Genomic DNA, 15,702 nt, shown 5'->3' on the forward strand with positions numbered 1-15,702 from the left:
GCCCGTCCAACCTTAAGGTTGGTGGGTCGGCCAGGAGCCCCGGCGGGCAATAGAAAAAACATGAAACCTCATCCACCGGCGGGATGAGGTTTCATGCAGGGTTTTAAAAAGTTTAATAAACTTATTATGTAAATTAAGAACATGTCCCATCTCATGTGACATTGCCACATGAGGGGGTCATGTTAGGGAATTTTTTTTTTTTCTATTTTTCATATTTTTAAAAGTGTAAGCGATCTCCCTGAGGCAGCGCTTAGCCTCAGGGAGATGTGCGCTCTTTCATGCACATGCGTGAAACACACTCTCGCTTTTGGGGAATCCCCCCGCCCGCACAGGAAGCGCAAGCGCTTCCCGCCGGACCTCACGCTGGGCGGGCCTTAATTGGCCTGCCCACGTAAAATGGCGGCGGGGCCCACTTCTCCGGCAGGAATTGGTTCCCCGCCCGCCGGAGATTAGGTCGGGCCCGCCCGCCCGACAGGCAGAAAATTCTGTCCTATGTATTTGAACAAAGCAAGATAGAAGTAAGTGTAATTAATTACAACTCAGGATGTACATGGGATTAATATATTATGTGGCATTGTTCATGATAAATGAGAGGGTACATTTTATGGTCTTGCCTGCCTGTGCAGTGTTGGGGTAGGATTTTGCCCTTGGTGGGAGTGCTTGGTGGGGGCAGGCGGGGGCAGCCAGGAAGCTGACTGCCATCCATGATCAGCATCGCACCGCAATTTTACACAAGCAGGCCAATTAAGGCCCACCCAACATGGAACACGAGCAGCAGCGCTAAGCGCTGCCTGCATGGGCGGGGAGAGGAGGGCGAGCAGGCCTACTGGGAACTTTGCACATGCGTGTGAAAGAGCGCTTCAATCTCCCCGAGGCACGGAGCTGCCTCAGGGAGATAAAGCGCTCTTTGAAAAAACTTAATGAACAAAATAAAAATGTCATAAAACATGTCCCCTGATGTGACTCTGTCACATAAGCAGGAACATGTTTTTAGTTCCAGTGTGAAATTTTCATTTTGTTTTTATTTGCTTTAGGAAACCTCATCCTGCCCGCAGATGAGGTTTCCTAAAAAGTGCAAAGGCCACTTGAAGTTTTCGCTTGCCCGCCAACCATTAGAATGGATGGGCTGCGTAAATTTGACATTAATTACCTCCTTAATGGTCTTAATAGGCCTTTTAATTGTTGGGGGAAGCAGCGGGGGGTCCCCCCCACCACGGAAGCAAAGTCCAGCCCACCATGCAGCCATAACGCACTGCAGGTGGGCTACATTAGGGCAGTGTGGGACTTCCACCCCTCACTGGAGAACAAGACCCACCTGGGAGCTGCTGACCAATCTGATTGGCTGGCAGCTCCATCAGTCCCGGCAGCACCAAGAACCCATTAGTGTGTGTTGGTCGAACCCAAGCAGACCCAAGAAGAAGGCCCCATAGATCCCAGAGCAAGATAAGTCCGGGGTCTTGGGCGGGGAGGGTTTGGGCAGTTTAGGGAGTGGGGCGAGGGCCTGGGAATGGTGGGCTTTAGAGACCAGCCGGGTAGAAAGAAAAGGGGTACTATCGTAGGGGGGCACTGCTGCCAGATGCGCAAAGGGCACCCCCGAAGATAGTACGCCCACTTACCGCCCTTTAAAAAAGCTTTTTAAAAGAGCTGCCTGCGTACTCCCACCCGACTGCCCAAACCAACCGTATTATGGCATAGGTAGCCTATTATCAGGGTCATTTGGCTTGTTAACAAATTCAGCTGTGTCCTGTCGAGAGGGAGGTGATGGCATAGTGGTATTGCTGCTGGACTAGTAATCCAGAGACCCAGGTATGCCCTGGGGATCCAGCACGGCAAATGGTGGAATTTGAATTCAATAAAAAGAAACCTGGAAATCAAAGTCTAATGATGACAATGAAACCATTGTCAATTGTCGTAAAAACGCATCTGGTTCACTAATGTCCTTTAGGGAAGGAAATCTGCCATCCTTACCTGGTCTGGCCTACATGTGACTCCAGATCCACTGCTATGTGGTTGACTTTTAAATGCCCTCTGAACAAGGACAATTAGGGATAGGCAATAAATGCTGGCATAAGCAGTGATGTCCATATCCATATCCAATGAATAAAAAGAAACATAGAAACATAGAAAATAGGAACAGGAGTAGGCCATTCGGCCCTTTGAGCCTGCTCCGCCATTCATTATGATCATGGCTGATCATCCAACTCAACAGCCTGCTCCGCTTTCTCCCCATATCCTTTTACCCCTTTCGCCCCAAGAGCTATATCTAACTCCTTTTTGAAAACGTACAATGTTTTGGCCTCAACTACTTTCTGTGGTAGAGAATTCCACAGGCTCACCAACCTCTGGGTGAAGAAATTTCTCCTCATCTCAGTCCTAAATGGTCTACCCCATGTCCTCAGACTGTGACCCCTGGTTCTGGACTCCCCCACCATCGGGAACATCCTTCCAGCATCTACCCTGCCTAGTCCTGTTAGAATTTTATAGGTTTCTATGAGATCCCCCCTCATTCTTCTGAACTCCAGTGAATATAACCCTAACCGACTCAATCTCTCCTCATATGTCAGTCCCGCCATCCCAGGAATCAGTCTGGTAAACCTTCGCTGCACTTCCTCTATAGCAAGACCATCCTTCCTCAGATAAGGAGACCAAAACTGCACACAATATCCTAGGTGTGGTCTCACCAAGGCCCTGTATAATTGCAGCAAGACATCCCTGCTCCTGTACTTGAATCCTCTCGCTATGAAGGCCAACATACCATTTGCCTTATTTACCACCTGCTGCACCTGCATGCTTACCTTCAGCAACTGGTGTACGAAGACACCCAGGTCTCGTTGCACATTCCCCTCTCTCAATTTATAGCCATTCAGATAATAACCTGCCTTCCTGTTTTTGCTACCAAAGTGGATAACCTCACATTTATCCACATTATACTGCATCTGCCATGCATTTGTCCACTCACTCAGCTTGTCCAAATCATCTGCATCCTCCTCACAGCTCACCCTCCCACCCAGCTTTGTGTCATCTGCAAATTCCACTGGCTCCCCCTCATCAACTCCAAGAGCTACGTTCTCGAAAAATTCCAGTAGATTTGTCAAGCATGATTTCCCTTTCATAAATCCATGCTGACTCTGTCCAATTCTGCCAATGTTTTACAAGTGCTTACCTATTAAATCTTTTATAATGGACTCTAGAATTTTCCCCAGGGTGACTGGTCTATAATTCCCTGTTTTCTCTCTATCTCCCTTTTTAAATAGTGGGGTTACATTAGCTACCCTCCAATCTGTAGGAACTGTTCCAGAGCCCATAGAACCTCGAAAGATGACCACCAATGCATCCACTATTTCTAGAGCCACTTCCTTAAGTACTCTGGGATGTAGATTATCAGGCCCTGGGGATTTATCGGCCTTCAGTCCCATCAATTTCTCCAACACCATTTCCCTACTAATACTGATTTCTTTCCGTTCCTCCCTCTCACTAAACCCTGTGCTCCCCAACATTTCTGGTATGTCATTTATGTCCTCCTTTGTGAAGACAGAACCAAAGTATGTATTTAGTTGGTCAGCCATTTCTTTGTTCCCCATTTTAAATTCCCCTGTTTCTGACTGTAAGGGGCCTACATTTGTCTTCACCAATCTTTTTCTCTTCACATACCTATAGAAACTTTTACAGTCAGTTTTTATGTCCTCTGCAAGCTTACTCTCATACTCTATTTTTCCCCTTCTTAATCAATCCCTTGGTCCTCCTTTGCTGAATTCTAGTGCTCCCAACCCTCAGGTCTGTTGTTTTTTTCTGGCCAATTTGTATACCTCTTCCTTGGATCTAATACCATCTCTAATTTCCCTCGTAAGCCATGGTTTGGCCACCTTTCCTATTTTACCTTTGCGCCAGACAGGAATAAACAATTGTCGCAGTTCACCCACACGCTCTTTGAGCATTTGCCATTGCCTATCCACTGGCATCCCTTTAAGTAATGTTTCCCAATCCATCATAGCCAACTTGCTCCTCATACCATCGTAGTTTCCTTTATTAAGATTCAGGACCCTAGTCTCAGAATCAATTACGTCATTCTCCATCTTGATGAAGAATTCTATCATATTATGGTTGCACATCCCCAAGGGGCCTCACACAACTAGATTGCCAATTATTCCTTTCTCATTACACAATACCCAGTCTAGGATGGCCTGTTCTCTAGTTGGTTCCTCAACGTATTGGTCCAAAAAACCATCCCGTATACGCTCCAGGAATTCCTCCTCTACTGTATTGTTACTAATTTGATTTGCTCAATCTACCTGCAGATTAAAGTCACCCATAATTACAGATGTTCCTTTATTGCATGCATCTCTAATTTCCTGTTTAATGCCATTCCCAACATCACCACTACAGTTTGGGGGTCTATATACAACCCCCACTAACGTTTTATGCCCCTTAGTGTTTCTCAGCTCTACCTACACAGATTCTACATCGTCGGAGTTAATATTTTTCCTCACTAATGCGTTAATTTCCTCTTTAACCAGCAATGCAGCTCCACCGCCTTTTCCTTTTTGTCTGTCCTTCCTAACTACTGAATACTCCTGGTTGTTCAGTACCCATCCCTGGTCACCCTGCAGCCATGTCTCCGTAATCCCAACTATATCATACCTGTTACATCTATTTGCGTGGTTAATTCATCCACTTTATTGCGAATGCTCCTCGCGTTAAGGCACAGAGCCTTAAGGCTTGTCTTTTTAACATTACTTGTCCCGTTCCCACTATTTTTCACTGAGGCCCTGTTTGATTCTTGCCCTTGATTTCTCTGCCTATCACTTTTCTTATTCCCCTTTCTGTCTTTTGTTCTTGTCCTTGATTCCCCCTCCTCTGACTCCTTGCATAGGTTCCCATCCCCTTGCCATTTTAGTTTAAACCCTCCCCAACCACTCTAGCAAATATTCCCCCTAGGACAACAGTCCCAGTCTTGCCCAGGCATAACCCATCCAGTTTGTACTGGTCCCACCTCCCCCAGAACCGGTCCCAATGTCCCAGGAATCTGAAACCCTCCCCCTCACACCATCTCTTCAGCCACGTATTCATCCATTATATCCTGCTATTTCTACTTTGACTAGCACATGGCACAGGTGGTAATCCTGAGATCACTACCTTTGAGGTCCTACTTTTCAACTTACTTTCTAACTCCCTATATTCTGCTTTTAGGACCTCATCCCTTTTTTTTACCTATGTCATTTGTACCAATGTGTACCATGACCACTGGCTGTTCACCCTCCCCCTTCAGAATGTCCTGTAGTCGCTCTGAGACATCCTTGACCCTGGCACCAGGGAGACAACATACCATCCTGGAGTCATACCATCCTGAAGCAACCTTTTTAACCATCCTGAAGCTCCTTTTTTTACCATCCTGAAGCTCCTTTTTATTGAATTAGCTGCCATAAAAGCGGGTGAGTGAGTGAATGGGCAGGTGGGTGAGGTGGGTAGATGATAGGGAGATAAGTGGGTCAGGTGGGTTAGGGGGGATGGGGGTGAGGTGGGTATGTGAATTAATGGGTGAGGTGGTAAGTGGCTGTGGTGGGAAAGCGGGTAGTTGGGTGAATGTGTGAGGCAGGTAGGGGGTAATTTGGTAAGCGATACATTATCAGAGGTACCATCTTTTGAGTGAGGTATTAAATTCAAGCCTTACCTGTTTGTTGATTTGGATTTTGAAAATGAATAAATTACCAGTAAAGTCTGCAATTCTTGTATTCCTCCTGCCAGAAAAGCAGTAGAATCCAGACACAGGTGGATAAGTAGGTAAGTGGGGAGGGCGGGTGTAAGTGAATTAGGTGGGTAGGTGAATAAGTGGGTAGCTGGGTGAGTGGGTAGTCTGATCATGGGGTTAGCTGGGTCAAGGTGTTAGTTGGGTCGGGTTGAGAGGGTAGTCGGGTTGAGTTAAGAAGTTGGTCAGGTGGTTGCGTGGATAGTCGAGTGAGCAAGAGGATAGTCGGATGGGACGGTAGTCATGTGGTCGGGGTAGTCAGATGGCTGGGAGGGTAGGTGGGTCGGGGGTGATTGGGGGGTCAGTTGTGTAGTTACCCAGATGTTAGACTAGGTTTTAATCTGTTTAACGTTTCCTGGGTGACTATCCAGATAAGTAATGCGGCACTTCCCTGGAAATTTTCCTGCTCCCTGAATGTCTCTGACTCTGAGCTAGAGTCGTAGACTTCGAACAGTCCTGTGTTACTTATCTGGATAGTTAACCAGGAAATGTTAAACAGATTGGACCCTAGCCTAACATCCTGTCCACGTAGGTCCACGTGTCAGTACTTCCACAGTGTCCTTTGTGCATCTTCAGTCGTAAATCTAGTCTCCAAAGATCTGGAGATTAGAAGATTTGTCTCATTTTAACTTGGGTAAAACTTAGCAAGAATGTATTATGACAAAGAAGAACTGAGCTCGGTGAGGTGGCTGATAAATTTCATTTCTTTGATAAAAGTGGGCCGATTTCTAACATGATTGCATTTTAAGGTGGATGTGAACAATTCACAAAATTTGTTATTGTTAAAGAAAATTCTGATTCATTTTTATGCACTGATATTCCATTTAAACTCTTTCATCCACAGTGGGCTAGAATGTTCAGTTATTTTTTATCTTATGGTAATAGATTTAAACAAGATTTCAGGAATTGGATATTATTGTTTTCAATCTTAGAAGACGAGGATCCACAAAATTTTGCTTATAAAGGAGTTGGAAATGAAAGGCATTTTCTTCCTGAAAGTAACTAGATACAATTAATAAAAGTTATTAATGTTTAGATGTACCATTGAGCAAAATCTGATGTCGTTTGAGAACATACAAGAGTTTTGTTTCTTTTGAGTACTTTGAGTATCTCAGACAGTGTTGAGTCATGTGATTCACCACTTTAACCAGATCACAAATGTGATGTGATGATAACAGCCCATTTAAAACCTTCCATAACATAAGACTTCTTTAACTATACTTGTTGATCTACATTGGCTCCTGGTCTAGCATAACCTCAAATGTGAAATTTGCATCCTCGTGTTCAACTCTCTCCCTGGGTCTCACCCTTCCTTATCTTTGTAACCTCCTCCAGCCCTACAACCTCCCAAGCCTCTTGTGCATTTTCGATATCCTGTGGGAGACTGCATGATGGATTATCTGTCCTTTGTATGTTCCCTCATGCATCTATCAGTAAGCAGAAACACTTCGATGAGACAGGAACTGGTTCAAATTGCTTCATTTTACAAACAGCAAGAAAACACACAATCTCAAATTCACTTCCCTTCTTCAAATAAATGTGGAAAAATAATAAAGCGTTGTCCCCTTTATTGGGCTGGCTGACTTGAAAAATTCCAGAAAGCAGTTAACAGATACTAATATAAACTGCCAATCTTGACCTAGCTAAAGTGTTATGTAAAAATTTGTCTCAGGTGGTGTAGCAAAGGAGTGATATTGGATTTGCGGCACATTACACCACTGCCTAATATTTAATTCCATTGACAGCAATATTGGGCGCTGTGTATAACAGACAGCCAATCCAATATAGCCAGTTTTCAACCAGTGCCTGAGACAAACATCTACCCCAAATAAATTAAATATATATCCCAGTTCCCTACAAACCTCACAACAATTAGCACATTATGCACTTAACAGAATAGTATCCTATAGAAATCAGAGGCTCATATCAATTTTTATGAGACCTATACCTTTAAGTGAACTTTACATTTTAACACACAAGGCCAATTTTAGAAAATCCTTGTCTGTTAAAGTGCATATCAGGACGTCATGGGCACAGTTCCCGTGATATACTAATCTATAGTTTTGATGGATTAAAAAGAAATGGAGAGCGCTCCCTTAATTTTCTGGTCTACATTCTCAGCAGGAAAGGTGGTATGGCAGGAGCATGTGCCTGCAGGTTTGGGGAGATTTAAAAGCCTTACACCTGGCAGAGATGTTTTAGTAGAATCCTGAAAATGATGGGGAATGGTTTACCACTATTGCTGTGGTCATCACAATCTTTCCCCTGTCCTATTGGCAGATTGCTTGAGCAACCACATAATGTGCAAATTGAAGGTTTATGTTGTAAGTAGGACCCCACTGACCATTTTACAACAATACTGGAGGGGGCGTGTCCAATTCATGCTCTACTCAGTATTAAGTGCCAGTAGAGCCAAAGAGGAATTCACAGGTGTTTATTTTTGTGGTACTAAGGAGAGCTGGCATGCATCTCTGGGTTCCACAAATCCAGCCTGTGCCACTGTTACTGCTCTCCCATCTCCTAGGGATCAGATCCCACTCACCTTGGATATACTAGCCCAGAGCCAATGGACAAATCTGGAGCAGTCATTCCTGCCTGCCAGCCAAATGCTAAAAGGGGACTGAGCCTCATGCCAGGATTATTGAGCAGCCTGTGGATGCAGTTGGAGTCTACAGTGGAGGAAAAATTACCTCATCATCCACCCCAGTAAAGATGGCTCAGCAGACGATAAAATTATAAAGAGACTTCTGAAGGCTTACTTTGTATGCATACTGATGTCACAGCAAAGAAGATAAAGAACCTAACTGAGACATGGCCAGATTCACATTATTGACTCAAAGTTTTTTATCCAGGATTCTAACTCAGGAGCATAAAGAGCCCATTTGAAGCGCTGCAAAATAGATTACATTGTCGGCTAGTCAATTGAACAATGGCCATAAAATTTAATATTGTATTGCAACTACATAGAAAGGACAGTCATTTCATTGTTTCAAATACTTGTGGAACAGGAAGTAAAGCCTGGTACTTGGCCTGGCCCCCACAAAAGACTTAAAGTGCAATATTTTGCATTGTAATCAGGATTCCAGAAGTCTGTAGCCAAACCAGTAGTGAATTCAACTCAGAGTCTATTCTTGGCTTGAATTGTGGCTTGTTGACCAAAATCTCTAACCACTTCAGTAGTCACATTATCTAGGAACTGCTTTTGCAATGTTCCAAGGAAGTATACCAAAGACCTTTCTTTTTGGGGAAAATAAGAGCATAAAAACTATGAACAGGAATAGACCATATGGCCCCTCTGAACCTGTTCGACCATTCGCTAAAATCATGGTTGATCTTCTGCCTCAGGGGATAGGAGCAGGTTTCCCTCCAATATTATGGACTGAGAGGCCCCTATCATCCAATCCCCTTGTTAGCCTTAGGAGGGAGTTTCCCAGGCCCTTAGAAGGGTGATTTAGAAATGGGGGCAAAGTTCATAGAAATACCGTCAAAGAGGTATGCCAATGTGGTCCCGCTTCATCCTGTTTTCACCAGAGGTGGCTTATGTGCTGTGCTGAAAATCTGCCCGGCAGCGTCAGGAAACCAATTAAAATATTTAATGATTCAATTATCAGCCATTTTGTTAGGAAAATTAAATCTTACCGGGGCGGCACAGGATTCACTCGGTGCCTGCAACTCCTCAACTCACAGAAGGGCACAGCAGATCTGAGCGACATGAACGTTCCATGTATGTTAAATGGGAAAAGCTCCAAGCATGAGGTCTTCCACAGGCAGAGGCTTGCCATTGCCTGGCTAGCTCCTGTAGACTGCTGTAGACTGATAGTGCTGTGGGTGAAAAAATGGTTGCCAGTTGCTTCAGCCTTACCTCACATCAATTTTGTTCCACTCTGTTTTTGTGCCAATCACCTCAGTGGCACCCTCACGGCAGCCATAGTGCAGGCTGCTGGCCATCCTTTCCAACACAGGCACAGATTTGCCCTCCGACCTCCTTAACCCAACCACCATCCCTAATTGGATGGCGATCCTGGTGGCAGGTTCTTAGTTGGACATCACCTAGAAGATTGGACCAGCAGTTCCGCGACTGCAGCAATTATGTTTACAACCGAGGGTGCGAGAGCCCCCCTGCACCCCGAAAGGAAAACCCCCGGAGATCAGTGTGTTCCCATTGCAATAAAATCGGCCATTCCAGGCCTGAGTGCTAGAGATTGTAAGGGAATCCTGTATGTCTAATAAGGCTCCATACGTGTAGTTGGGTAGAGCAGCAGAGCAGGCAGAGATTCTCGCTACAGAAACTTGCCCTTTGGACGGCATGGCAGTATGTGTGTCGGAGCCGGACAAACTCCCAGAGAGCATCCGAAGTTTGATCCTTTCAGGAACAGTGTCCCCCTACCCATCCCAAAATGCGAGCAAGTCTGTTGTATTGCTCTGGGACACAGGGGCCTCTCAGTCCCTAATGTTGGAGGGAAACCTATTCCTACCCCCTAAGTTCTCCCTGAAGGCTAAAGCCCTGATTAGTGGAGTGGGAGGGGGATCTGTGTTTGCACCCCTCCATAGGGTCCATCTAGAGTGTGACCCTATTTCGGGCCTTGTCACAGTAGGAATTGTCCCTGAACTACCAGTAGCAGGAATCAATTTCCTCCTTGGAAACGATTTGGCTGGCAGCCAGGTGTTAGCCAGTGAAAGGAAAGAACATAAGGACAGTAGACCATTCGGGCCTGCTCCGCCATTCAATAAAATCATGGCTGATCTTCTTGCATTTCGATTTCCACATTCCCATCTAACCCCGATAGCCTTTGATTCCTTGCCTAACAAGAATCTATCTAGCCCTGCCTTAAAAATATTCAATGATCCTGCCTCCACCACCTTCTGTGGTAGAGAATTCCAAAGTTTCACAGCCCTCTGAGAGAAAAAATTTCTCCTTATCTCTGCCCTAAAAGGGTGACCCCTAATTTTAAAACAGTGCCCCCTAGTTCTGGACTCACCCACAAGAGGAAACATCCTTTCCACGTCCACCTTGTCAAGGCTGTTCAGGATCTTGTATACTTCAATCAAATCACTCTTCTAAACTCCAATGGAAACAAGCCCAACCTGTCGAATCTTTCCTCATAAGACAACCCACTCATTCCAGGTATCAATCTAGTAAACCTCCTTTGAACCACCTCCAACACATTTACATCCTTCCTTAAATAAGGAGACCAAAACTGCACACAATATTCGAGGTGCGGTCTCACCAATGCCCTGTGTAACTGAAGCATAACATCCTTACTTTTCTGTTCAATCCCTCTCGTAATAAACAATAGCATTCCATTAGCCTTCTACCAATGTCAGCCAGCAGAAATCTGCTGGAGAGCAGAAAAGCAGGGAAGGCCCAGAAGGCTCAAAAGGATGAACATAGCTCCCAGAAACATTGAGTGAGGGCTGCTCAAATTTAGCAAGGTCGAAGCCAGGCTGGTAAAGAGGAAACAGGCCCACAGCATATCCCCAAATTAAACAGGGACCAGAGAAATCCCAGAGCAGGGAAGGATGTAGTGAAGGAGATGCCCCACATAATTGAAGACCCTGAAAGAAGGCAAGTTACAAAACCAGGAAAGAAATAGATTAAGGAATCACCTGAAGCATGGCAGAAACCTTCTTTCCAAATCTAAAGAGAGACCAAGGGAAGCCCCAAACTGACGAGCAGATAGGGAGTGAGATACTTCATCCAGTTGAAAAGCCACAAGGGAGTATAGCGGAGCTACACCTCCACTTGAGGGCAGAGGTGTTCCAGGGGACATGGAACAAGTTAGGAAAGCGTTCACTCCCAAGCCAAAGGCCCAGCTAGGAAGCCAATGATTCATTTAGCCTGCACCTTTATGGCAAATTTAAGTGGGGACCAGGACTTTTCAGAAATTGGCCCCAGAGAGAATAAGGGTGATACTTCACTTAGTTGAAAGGCCACAGGAAGGTACATCGAGACCTGACCATCCACCAGAGGGCCATAGTGTTCCAAAAGACATGGACTAACTGACCAACTGTGAGATTCCAACCAGATTGCTCCCATACCCACCCACCTTAGTGCAAAATCACGAGGCAACCTGACAGGGCTGCCCACAGCATTTAAAATGACCCGTAAGAACCCACCAGGCTACAGCACTGTAGCCCTATCCAGAATGGATGCCAAAGAGCCCCTTACAGAAGGCAGTCTTCCTATCATCAGGCCCAGAAAGACTGGCCCAAATTCAGGAGTAGATTGCCCACCTGTTGCCATGCCAACCCAAAACACCTAGCAACAGTAACTGGAACACCTCAGTGATGCTAGCGCCCAAGCTGGACACTAAACCGGAATCCCTGACAAAGGCCAAAGTCCCATTAAAACACCCCATCTGCTGGGAATCAGTCTAATCACTGTCCCTGGATTTGAACTGCTGAATCCACAGGTTACCAAGGTAGGCAGGAAAGAGCTAAGCTGAACCAGAGTCACAGAGCCCTATGATCAAAGGACCTTGCGCTCACAGAGTGAGATACCCGGCTTTCCCCCACAGATGGCTCTGAGCAGCTGGACCATGACCAGGATTTTCAGCTCGGCGTGCAGGTGCGGGCGCGTGCCCAACACGCCCAAGCATGAATAGCATGCGATGATGTCGGGCAAGCGTCGTGATGTCAAAGCACACTCGCGTGCCCGCCAACAATTCAGAGGCCTATTAAAGCCCTTAAGTAGGTAATTAAGTAGAAATTTTCACTGCCCATCCAACCTTATGGGTTGGTGGGCGGGCGAATAGGCCACCTTTGCACTATTTGCGAAAACTCATCCACTGGCAGAATAAGGTTATCATCAATGAATAATATAAAAAAATGTTTTAACTCGTTTTTAACATGTTCCTCTTCATGTAACTGAGCAGCCAATCAAATTCATCAATAGGAAGGGCTTCCACTCCCACAACGTTCAGTTGGGTCGCGACCACAACAACCGCCTCCGAGCACTCACTTCCCTCGCAGCTATCATGACGTTTTCATTCTCTGGCAGTCCTGGCTGCCTCAGATCTTCACTCCAAACTCCAAAGTCTGCGGATGGACCCTAGGGGACAAGGAACATCCCTTGAAGACGTGACTACTCGTCCTTCTGTGGGAGCACCAGACAGAGGCTCGGAGGCGATACAACCAAAGCCATGTGCTCGGTAGGAGAACCATTGAGCAGCCTATCAGGCTTCTGGTGCCTGGACCAGTTGGATGGTGCCTGGGAACACACAGGGAGAAGTATGGTCCCTGAAAGTCCTCAGGTGTGTACCTGCTGGAGGACACAAGCCCTGAGACAAGGTTGCACTCACCTTGCCAAAATGTGTGAGGTTGTTGAACCTCCTTTGGCACTGGATCCAAGCTCTCTTTGTCTCATTCCTGCCTCTCACAGTGTCAGTAATCTGGAGCCAGACCTGCTTAGTAAAGTGTTTGTACATCGGCATCTCACAAAACAACTTTAGCCCCTGGTCTTTAATCCTATTTCACTGTTTTAGCTTCACAGCATTGCTCAGCTGGACAGAGATACAAAGGCCATATTTCAAATTAACCTTTCTGTGCACTCAATTATAATTTAGGGGAAGCTGCTCTCTAAGTACAATCTAGTTGCAGTTTTGACATTGAGCAGCAGGTCAATTACTTGGGGCAGGAAATTGGGGACAGGCAAAAGCATCAAGGAGAGTTATTGGTGCCATTTTCATTATTTGCTAATTGTTACTGATGAAGAGTGGAAATTTTCGGATCCATTAGTGTTGACCCCTGGCATTATCATCGCATTTTAAAATATTTTATTGACGGGAGACAAATAACAGGATGTTTGTAGTTTGGTAGGTATGTGAATAACATTCGGAATGATATTAAAAGTATTATGGCTGCAGATGCTCTAAATCAATTTTCTATTCAGCCATCTTACAAGGACCCTGGTGTGGCAGCCATCACAAATAAAGAAGAGTGGAGTGTAAATAGGGAAATTACTTTTTTTAGTAATTGGCTTTTAGGTTTAAATGTCTTTAAGGTAGCATGGCTATTGTGTGTGTTAATGCTTTAAATGAATCAAGGGCAGAATTTTGCCCTCGTCGGGTGGGCGGGGCCGGACCACAATTTAACGCTGGCAGGCCAATTAAGACCCGCCCAGGGTAAAACGCGTGCTTCAGCGCTGTCTGTATGGGGAGGGCAGAGGAGGGCTAGCGGGGAACTTGGTGCATGCGTGCAGGTGCGTACTGGAAAAGCTCCCTCAGGCAGCTCTGTGCAGCACAGATCTGCCTGAGGGAGATGAAGAGTTCTGAAAATTAAAAATAAAGATTTTTCAACTGTTAAAAAAAATGCCCCCTCATGTGACTCTGTCACACAAGCAGGGACATGTTAGAAATTAGGATGAAATGTTCAACTTTTTTTTTAATGATGGATCGAAACCTCATCCAGCCTGTGGATGAAGCTTCGCAAAAAATGTAAAAGTCGCTTGGCCTTTTCGCCTGCCCACCAACTGTAAGGTTGGACGGGCAGTGAAAGATTTAATTGAGTTACATTGTTAGTTGCCATTTAATAGGCCATTTAATTGTCGGCAGGCGTGCTGCCGACTCCCACGCGCGCCCGCCGACTGAAATGTCATGCGAGTGCGCAACGACATCGGGATGCTCATCCGATGTCATCACGCTTCATTTTACTCTAGAGCGGCTCAGGCACGTGCCCGCCTGCTCAGTGAAAAATCCTGCCCCGACTCTCTGAAAGTTACTAGTGATTTCGGTGTATAGAAGTTGAGGTCCCCTGGGGGGTAGCTGTGGCCTGCTGAGTGGTATAGGTTATTAGGGAAGAAGTGTGATGGAAATGGGACTAGGTGTACAAATATACTGCATTCCAATTAAGATATTCTCTTTTCTAGTAGTTTGCTTATATCATTATTATTATTAAGTTCCGATGGATTCACATTCATGTTTTTAACTTAATTCTCAAAATCTGGGCATTAGCAAGGTCAGTATTTAATGCCCGTACCTAGTTTCCCTTTAGAAAGTAATGATGAGACTTTGTGAATCAATACAGTGGCACGGTATAGATACTCTCAAAATTCTGTCAGGTAAGGTGTTTCAGGATTTTGATCCACTGTTGATGGGAACAGTTGAAGTCAGAAGTTGGAGGGGAATGTAGAGGTGGTGGTGTTCCCATGCTCTTGTCCTTCTAGGCAGTTGAGGTTCCGAGATGGGGAAGTTCTATCAAAGAAACCATGTTGAGTTGCTGCCGTACGTCTTGTGGATAGCATATATTACAGCCGAGTGTAGAGGAAATGGATGTTTAAAGTGTTGGATGGGCTGCCAATCAAGTAGACTGCTTTATCATATGTCAAGCTGCTTCATCAACTATTTCCCTGTGTTTTAAATTGTAGACCTTGTCATAAATAATTCATACAAATTCCAAGCAAAAGTTTGAAAAAATCCTAGATCAACCTTCAGTTAATGCCACATTTTCATTTCTCAAACTTTTACAGGACCTTCACCCTGTAAGTGTGACAGCTTGAAGATATACAGTGGGACTACAGCAAGCGGAAATCCTGTTGCTACCCTTTGTGGTTCTGCTATCCCGAACCCAATCAGTAGCTATGGCCCAGTGCTTCTGGCTTTCAAAACAGACATTGTTAAAACTAAACCTGGATTTGTGATCAACTACCATTTAGCATGTGAGTGATTTATTGCAGAATTTGAATTAATAATTGCGTAATATTGTTCTGTTTAGGAACTGCATTCCCTTTACAAAAAGTGTTTTTTTTCATCTCCACATGTTATGTGACAATAGCAACTAGGGGAGCTTGGAGGTGGTGTTTCTCCCATGCACCTGCTGCCTTTGTCCGTTTAGATGGCTGAGGTTGTGGATTGGGGTGTTGCTTTCAAATAAGCCATGATGAGCTTCTGCAGTAGATCTTGTAGATAGCATGCACTGCAGCAAGTCATGGAGGAAGTAAATGTCTGAGTTGGATGATCCCA

At 45.2% G+C, this 15,702-nt stretch overlaps 1 protein-coding gene across 1 annotated transcript in view; it reads left to right on the top strand.

Annotated features, from left to right (window-relative positions):
• The window catches only part of cubn (cubilin (intrinsic factor-cobalamin receptor)), a 481,327-nt gene that overhangs the window by 369,750 nt on the left and 95,875 nt on the right, over nt 1-15,702 (top strand). The window contains exon 54 of the mRNA XM_078535601.1: nt 15,210-15,398. Coding sequence (XP_078391727.1) covers nt 15,210-15,398 — 189 coding nt within the window. The remainder of the gene's footprint in view (nt 1-15,209; nt 15,399-15,702) is intronic.

Source organism: Cetorhinus maximus, chromosome 3 (genome assembly GCF_964194155.1).
Source record: "Cetorhinus maximus chromosome 3, sCetMax3.hap1.1, whole genome shotgun sequence".
Lineage (NCBI taxonomy): Eukaryota > Metazoa > Chordata > Chondrichthyes > Lamniformes > Cetorhinidae > Cetorhinus > Cetorhinus maximus.